Source organism: Chelon labrosus (assembly GCF_963514085.1).
Source record: "Chelon labrosus genome assembly, chromosome: 4".
NCBI classification, from domain to species: Eukaryota; Metazoa; Chordata; class Actinopteri; order Mugiliformes; family Mugilidae; genus Chelon; species Chelon labrosus.
In genome coordinates this window covers 13,001,220-13,009,794 of record NC_140340.1, presented here as the reverse complement: position 1 = coordinate 13,009,794, position 8,575 = coordinate 13,001,220, and the positions used below count along the sequence as shown (strand labels likewise).

Here is an 8,575-nt window from a genome sequence, read left to right as displayed (position 1 = left end):
TCTCTGTTTTTATGACTCTTGAACTTGAGGACATAGAGCAGGTTAAAGGTGAGTTAAGGCAAACACTCAACTTCTTTGACCACATACATGTAACTATCTCTTAGCTAGCGAGAGCAGAGCATCATGGGTAAAGGGTGATACCCTGTTAGTCTGCTCGTTAGTCGGAGCTGCTCTCTGTTCTGTGTAATGTCTTTTTTTAGGTGCATTGTCTCCCGAGTGTTTTGCACTGCCTGTATTGTTTGTCTTTACATTGTTTCTCGTTCTTGCACTGTTAGCAGTGTTTGTCTGCACCGTTTGCATTGTTCGTACTGTTCTGCACTGTTTTATATTGTCTGCATAAGCTTGCACACACGTACTTTATGCTCAGTCGCTTCAATTGTCTTCATGTAGCTGAGCCTGGTCTGGTCTAGGTGGGTGCTACACATCTAACTAACATCCACATGAACGCCAGGTCCAAAAGTTTCCCAGCAGAACGTTGAATTGTCACAAGATGGTCAATGCTATTTACTTTTTTTTTTAATGTTGTGGCTGATGAGTGTGTATTTGTTAGGGTAAGTGTTAGGATCGGCCTAACCAACACTGGGAATGCACAGTACATTTCTGATTCTCTTTTCTTTCTTTTATATACACATAGTTGCATCTTTAATTCTCCTTTTGGTTTAAACACAAACTGCTTTTCATATCTTTTTAAAGGAATCAAAATCTGTCCAACTCTGAACAGTGTATCATTCTGCCTCTGAGACCAAAGCAGAGACAAAATAATTGATTAGCACACGAATCCGGAGGATTACTCATCTGACTGGGAGCTTTTAAATCACTTGTGGGTGTCTTGTTAAAGCAATAAAGTTTAATGCCATTAGGGAGATCTGGACTCTTGTACTCTGTGCAGAGTTTCTTGATCTTTTCAAACCATTCTCACAGAGCACGGCTCCCTGCACTGAATAGCAACAACTTCAGGACCGAGGAGGAAGCTTGAAGCAACCATTCCTCTGAATGTCATCATGCCCTCGTTTAGAATCAGATCCTCAGACGTGCACAAAGAGAGAGCGCTCATTAAACTTTTGTCTGTTCACACCACTGTCAGCAGAGATGAAGCTATGAAGCAATGATTTTCCTGTGAGGACTTTAACAGTATCTCAGTCAGAGCGTGCTGCGGTTTGAAGTCTGCATGGAAAGAAGAGGTGTGCACAGGCCCCTGGCTCAGTCAATCACGAGACAACCTAAAAATGTCCTCTATTGTTTCCCCGGTGCTCTTCATACCTCTCGTGTTTCTTGCTAAAGCTCATCTATCAAACATCTGTGGAGCTTCAAGGTCTCGGGTTGTTGCCGTTGTGTCTTAGTGCCCTCTGGTGTCCACATGTGTCCCTGCTCGGCGGTGTTGGGACTGACACACTTGACACTTTTGCTGACGTTCATTTTTCTCCAGTTACACAACAATGCATTTCTTTGTATCGTCTTACCTCTTTATTCACGCCGGTTTCCGTGGTAACGCTCACAGTGACACCAGCTGTGAAAAAGAGGGAGGAAAACTTGGCTCAGCATTTGTGGTTTGCTGGTATTGCCATGCAGCACCTTGAGCAATGACAGGGAGTTTTTGAAAGCTTGTCGGTCTTTACTGCAGTTGTGACTCTTTTACAGATCATTTGCTTTCTTATTATTTTTTTTGTATTACATTCTTCACCAAATATTCACAGCAACATATCTCTACGGTACAGTACATCTCAATCAGACCAGGTGAAAAAATGTGAAGATCCTGAAGTGGAAGAACAACAACCATGTAGCCGTGCTTTCCAGAAGCACACTTAAAACTTGTGTCAGTGGACTCTCTAATCAGGACATATTAATAAAAAGCACATATGCTGTTTGATTCAATTCACACTACTGTACAACATCAAGCCAAAGCAGCAGGGTTTCATTTTTTTCATCATGTAAAACTCGAGTTAATATTGTATTTATTCTGATTAATGGCTGAGCTCCTTTAAAGGTCTGATCCAAGAACTGCCTCGGCACAGTTACAGACTTTCAACATGTCTTTGTAATTCAAAGAAACACTTTTAGTGTCCTGATTTATTTATTTCTTATTTTTCTTGTCAAGAGTTGAATTAATGGGGTGTGGCACGGTGGTTCGGTGGTTAGCACTGATGGCTCACAGCAAGAAGGTTGTGGGTTCGACCGGGCCTTTCTGTGTGGAGTTTGCATGTTCTCCCTGTGTCTGCGTGGGTTCTCTCCGGGTACTCTGGCTTCCTCCCACTGTCCAAAGACATGCTGGTTAGGTTAACTGGTGATTCTAAATTGGCCGTAGGTCTGAGTGTGAATGGTTGTCTGTCTCTCTGTGTTAGCTCTGAGATAGACTGGTGACCTGTCCAGGGTGTACCCCGCCTCTCGCCCAATGACAGTTGGGATAGGCCCTTCACGGCACGAGCGGTTACAGAAGATGCATGAATGAATGAATAAAGATTCAAGCGTGTCTGATGAATCTGAAGATGCACACAGGCTAGCTGTTAGCTTAGCATTAAGAATCGAAGCAACGGGATAAAGTTTTAGCTGATCCCCAGGAAAGCATCCACAGTTTAGCGGGATTAACTACTTAATGTCGCACATTTAAAATAATTTTCATGTTGCCAGGCAACCAGAAGAGACAACAGAAATAATCTAATGTGTTATTTATATACACTCAATACTTCAGATGTCAACTACTTCCTTTTTTTCTTTGGAAGGAAGAAAAAAAAAAGGCCAGGCTAGTCGTTTCCAGTCTGTAACTAGCGGCTGGCTGCTGCTGCTGCTTTACATTCGATGTAGGGGACAGATTTATAGGACAAAGTGAAAGAAAAAGCACAGTGAAACACTTTACTTGGGAGAAACAATACCCATAAGTCCTGCATTTAAAATCCCATTTGACAGAAATATTTCCAGCAAAGTGCATATGAAATGTAAAAGGTAAAAGTATTTGTCATACAGAACAATGGCTGCTATGTCTAGTGTATAGTGTAGTGTAGGTTTAATGTTAAAAAAAAAAAAAATAATTCACAGAACAATAGCTGTCTGGTAAAGCAAAGTACCTCAGCACTAAAGTGCAGTTACATGAGTTACTTTGAGGAGAAGTTAAATTCTGATTTAAGAGCAGAAACAAAACAACAAAAGTAGAAAGAAAGACAGTCTACGTTGTAGCCTTAATTCACTCGGTGTTCATCTATGCACAGCTTTATGCAGCCGTTATGTGGTGCAGCATAGGTAGACTTCATGATACAACTTAAAAAAAAAAAAAAAAAACTTTGCCACTGGATTAGTGTTATTTAAGCTGGGGAGGGGGCCTGTTTTGTAGCCCCTTGTGCAATGACAAATAGCTGCAGGTCCTAATGCTCTGCACAGTGAAAGAAGGCCTTGCAGCCATCTGTTCTAGCCAGGTTTAGTATCTCTCCACCAAGCACGCCTCAACCTGCCTCCTCAGCACCTTTCAGCAGAGTCTATGTATTCTTTCTCGCATGTGAATGGCTGCATGGAGCTGTTTATTTACACTCTATTTAAACAGTGTTAACAGGTAGACCGGCTGTCTGTGTACTTTTGATGTCTATCTGATGACTGCAAACTCATACAGCATCCACTTTTTCTTTTTCTCTTTCGACTCTTGCTTTAAACTAGTGTTCCCTTGTAAGGGGCCGGTGTGTCTCTGGTGTTGTTTGCTGGAGACGAAGTTAAAGACTCGATGCACAGCTCCAGCAGAGTCTCTATAGTCCTGATCAAAAGAATATTCACGGTGAGGTTGAGAGGCAGCACAAAAATGGAGAGCGCACACACAAACCCTATCATTACTTTCGCCCCCCGGCAGGGAAAGCCCCTCTGTCGCCACCCACACTGGCTCCGGTATTGTGAGTCCACGTGTTCCTCTGTGATAAATGTCAGAGGTATACCTCTCTTTGTCCTTTCGTGCTCCTGTCCTCTCTTTCCAGACAAACACTCTGGGGAGACGAGGCCAAAGTCTCCATGGTGACGTGCCGACATCTGCACGCTGTTCCAGGAATATTGGCTGGGAACGCTGCAGCTGCTCTCTGTTTTCTCTGAGTCAACACACTGTACTCGCTCGGATGCTGAAATCCCAGGATTGACTGGTCTGAAGGATGCAGACGACAGTGGCTCAAGGTCCTGATAGTAACAGCCACCTTTATTGTTAGGTGCATGTTTCTCTACCTGTGACATCCCCGTCTGTGCAGCAGCCTTGTGTCGTCTTTGCAGGCCTGCACTGGTGGACAGTAAGAGGAGAAGGAAGAAGAGGAAGGCCATGCCCCAGCAGGGATTCATAGCACTGGGCAAGGGACTGAACAAGTTGGGCAGACATCTGACAAGTGAGTTGGTCGCGTGCAAACAGGCAGCAGTCCACTCTTCCTCCATCCTCCACCGCCACTTGACATTGAGGGCAACGATGACCCACACTGACAAGCAGCAGAGGTAGCCGACAACATGAGACAACCTCTTGTCTTTCTCTGAGTGTAAGCTGCTGTCCTCTTCCCCTTCCCTTTCCACAACGTAACACCTCCGTCCATCAGAGCCGTCTGCCTGACTCGCTGTGCTGTCGCTGGCGACGGCGTGAGGCCACAGCACTCTGATCAGTGTCTCCACGGCAATCAGAGGTGTGGTCAGCAGCAGCACCGCTCCATAGGTGTGGCTGAGAAAGAGCAGGAAGCGCAGGGCGATGACGTCACCTTGAGCGGTCAGTTCAGTCAGCCAGGGCTCAAAGATGCAAAGGGAACCCAGGAAGACTGCAGGAACACAAAACAGAGATTTAGTCAATTTGTTTAGATAGAGGGAGAATTGGATCAGTAACTCCACAGTAGCTCAGCCAACCAGAAATAAAGTGAGCATTGCTTCTTATTTTATTACTAAAGTTAAAGTCCTTTCTTTTTATAATAATGCAACTCAACCCGCCGCTAAGAGACCAGGTCTAAACATAGTCAGTTCCGGGATCACTGTGATCTCTGTGTTATTGATAAATCTGTTAAACATTTGCTTGTTTGGTCAATGAGGTATCTGAAAATACTGGCAATGCTGCAGAATAGGGTCTGAACGCCTAAAACGACATCTTAAACATCAGCCAAAGTACTTCTGTATAACCACATGGACAGAAAAGCAGCAAATTCTCACATTTTGAGGAGCAGGAACTACTCGATAATTAGCTCTCTTGCTTGTCGCAGTCACGTTATTGTCTCGGATAAAAAATATTTCAACACTTCAACTCATTTACGAGCCTTAAATAGCACTCCATTTACATTCTATTCAGATCTAGTGGTGGATAATGTCGCTGTACTTACATGTTTGAGGTACATGAGCGTTTTTAGTTTATCCAACTTTAAGTTTTTTATGTTCAACAACGACAGCAGCCACTTACTCTGATTTTTGAGAATCTTGTACATTATTTCAGATCAATGGCCCCACACACTATGAATTCGAGACTTTGACGTATTGCAGCCGATTAGACCTGCTCATGCTGGATTTATGCAAAGCTGATATATTTACCTGCGATCTCCGTGCACTAATAATGAATGAGCTGTAACTTGTCCTATGAGAAATCTGACGACATTTCATTTCTATGGAGACTTATCTGTAGACCACAGGCTGTGCTCTGAGCGGTAAACGTATGCTCAGCCTTATAGCCTCACTCTCACAGCCCTGCTGTTTAAAAAGAATCATGATCAACACAGACATCATGCAAAGTGTCACAGCATCTCTCTTCTGTTCTGCAGTATCGGTGCGTTAAAACTGGTTTAGATTGATAATTGTAAGGTGCGCTGGACTTATTGCATTGAAAAGAAGTGTCCTGCTCACATTAATGGAGGAAACATTCAATCCTGTTAAATTTCTGACCATCACTGTTGGGTGTGGTCAGACACGTGGTCTGTTGCACCTGTAATCACACAAAACAAGAGTACACCTGTACAGCACTGCAGCAAGGTGAGCAGTTAAATCACCAGACGAAGACTGATACCTTTGATACCTTAGGCACATTTTTCAAGCAATATTTAAAAAAAAATCTGAAAATGTACTGTGAATGCTCAGAATATAATACTTTCACATCGATGAGGATCTCAATCCGCAGCTCGTCTGACAGAGCCATGTGAGTACTTCAGAAAGAAAACAACAAACACTGGATTAGAGCCCTGGGGTGAGCATTTGCGCACACCTGGTCGTGTCCTCACCTGTGACCAGGAAGTCGGTGAAGATCAGAAGGCAGCAGCAGCAGAAGCTGACCGGACTGTAGGAGGCGGCCAGCGAGGGCAGGACGAGGAGGCTGCCGACCAGTTTACATGCGCACAACACCGCCGCTTCTTCCAACACACCATCCATGGCTGCAACAGAACAACACATGCAGGTCTCAAAAGACGAGTTCTGTTTTTGCCTCAGGGTGGAGGAGCTCAGGAATGCCAGGCACTCTCTAGACTCCTGCTCAGTACTTCACCACCTTCTGCAACTTCCTCGATCACTCAACTTCTGCCCCACTGTTACAGATCAATATTCCACTGTGTACATTAGTAGTGAACCTTGGACAAGATAGCTGTTTACCGTAGATCAAAATGAGAAAGCTCAGGAATAAGATCACATGTCTGCCTGTGTCAGCGTGTGTGATATTTAAATTAATAAAAATAAATAAAATAAGCTATTTAACATCAGCAGTGGATCAAACATGTGCCAAGTGCAAGTCTACAATAGCCTTGTGTGTACAGGTTCTGCTGCTACGACCTGGGTATTGCATATCTATCCACCCAGTGACACTGCAATCAGACTGGTTCAACCTGTAGAAATATTTCTGTCACCTCTATCACGTGGACACAGAAGATGTAAATGTACATTTCCAAAACAGAAACAGACAAAGTTAAATCCAGCTAAAAAAACAATAAATAAATAAAAAAGACATAAATAAATAAAAACAACAACCATGTGAGTTCTTACCTGAGCTCACGGGAGCCTACAGAGCGGCATGTCAATATGAGCTTCAAATGCTTCATCCGCTTTCCTTCACCTCCCCCTTTGCTCCACCCCCACGGGGATAATGACTGCCCCTCTACTCCCTCTCACCTCCCCACTCCGCGCTCCTTGCACCTGGCCTGCGGGAGGTGAGAGAACGTGTGCATGTCAGAGGGTGTGGCACTGTTTGTGCAGACGTGAAAACCAGTCTGACAACCAACTAGCTAACTAACAGTGAGAGATGCAAAGTATTCGTCTGTGTGTCTCTGTGTGTGTGTGTAAAGAAAAACCTGTTGGTGTTCAAGACATCCTGGATGGATGATAGATGTTTCATTTTCAGAGAAGATGTACAAACGGTTCAGTGTTTCAGACTGCAGTATGTTATGTCTGAGGTTGCAGTAAATACCCTCATGAGGGATGTTTTATAAGCAGGATTAGACTATGAATGAGCTAATGCTTTATCCTAGAGATAAGCAACTGAATCTACAGTCGCCCCAGCACAGCATAAAGGAATATGATTCATTTTTGGTTTTCTGTTTCAACCCAACCCAACTCAATCCAATTTGTGAATCACAAATGCCAGTTTATTCATTAGTATCCAGCACCTATTATTAGAGACTGGACGGCCCACTTTAAGCAACAGAAGGGACTTGTTTTGTGCATTATTCATGCACAAGGGTCACCTGGGGAAACTGCTTCATTACCTCTCTGATTACATCTTAATAGACCTCTTATTATGTCTGGTACTTTCATTGTACCTCATGTTAAAAATTAACTTGGAAACCTGGTTTAGGTCCTAATGGATTAAACAAGTCATGGAAATAAATAATAAATAAATAATTACATTTGGTTTAAACCACACATGGTGATGACAGTTGACACCATAAGGTCAGTTTTATTGTCCTGGAGTTTTTAAATTCTTATGTGTCATGTATCATCTGAGCACTCATGACTTCTTATCCACATCAACTTAAGAGCTGAGACTGGAGCTTCATCCTAGATGTATGTAAAAGCTCCAAAACAGATCAAAATTCTGCCTTTAAAGTCATTTTGAAAGCTTACAACCTTTAAGGGGAACTACTGCTAGTTTTTTGCAACATGGCTGAATATTTTTCCGATTCTGAGGTTGTGGACGAACCATAGCAGTAGCAGTTTCAAGCTGACCATCGCGGGTGTGCGCGGCGCTCAGAGATGACATCATCCAGGTCAGAAGACATCATCCGGGGTCTGTAGGTCAACCTACAGACCCCGGATGATGACAACAGGTAACTCCGGACTCAACGGGGAATAGCACTAGTGTACAATAACAAAATATTGGTGAAATTAATGAGTTTTGCGCCAGATAATGCGTTATTTAGAGGCTGCCCCAGCCACTCCCACTACATGGATATACGTGGATCTAAATAGCTCCCAAACGACTACAAATTACACAAAAGTTATATGGGTGAGTAAACGATCATATTTTATTCTAGAAATAAGGTCCAGGTTGTAAAAAAAAAACAAAAAAAACAGTAGTTCCCTTTAAATAAATGGCTGTGAAGTCACTATCTACACAATAGTGACTTTATCTTGTTACATGCTCCACGAGAAGTGAGAAATTTGTTCTTGCTCCTAGAGCTGC

The 8,575-nt window shown here is 43.2% G+C and overlaps 1 protein-coding gene across 1 annotated transcript; it reads right to left on the bottom strand.

Annotated features, from left to right (window-relative positions):
• Nucleotides 1-2,833: 2,833 nt before the first annotated feature.
• Nucleotides 2,834-6,534, bottom strand: LOC311487621 (uncharacterized protein). Its single transcript, XM_084543973.1, has 2 exons — nucleotides 6,189-6,534; nucleotides 2,834-4,754 (listed from the first exon to the last, which is right to left on the bottom strand). Exons 1-2 carry the CDS (start codon nucleotides 6,355-6,357, stop codon nucleotides 3,631-3,633), a joined length of 1,293 nt encoding a protein of 430 aa, XP_084400099.1. The 5' UTR covers nucleotides 6,358-6,534; the 3' UTR covers nucleotides 2,834-3,630.
• Nucleotides 6,535-8,575: the final 2,041 nt, after the last annotated feature.

Coding starts and splice junctions, on each gene's coding strand:
- LOC311487621 (XM_084543973.1), bottom strand. CDS start 6,357: ATGTGTTGTTCTGTTGCAGCCATGGATGGTGTGTTGGAAGAAGCGGCG. Junction 4,755..6,188: donor CACCGACTTCCTGGTCACAG/GTGAGGACACGA, acceptor GTGTTCCTGCAG/TCTTCCTGGGTTCCCTTTGC.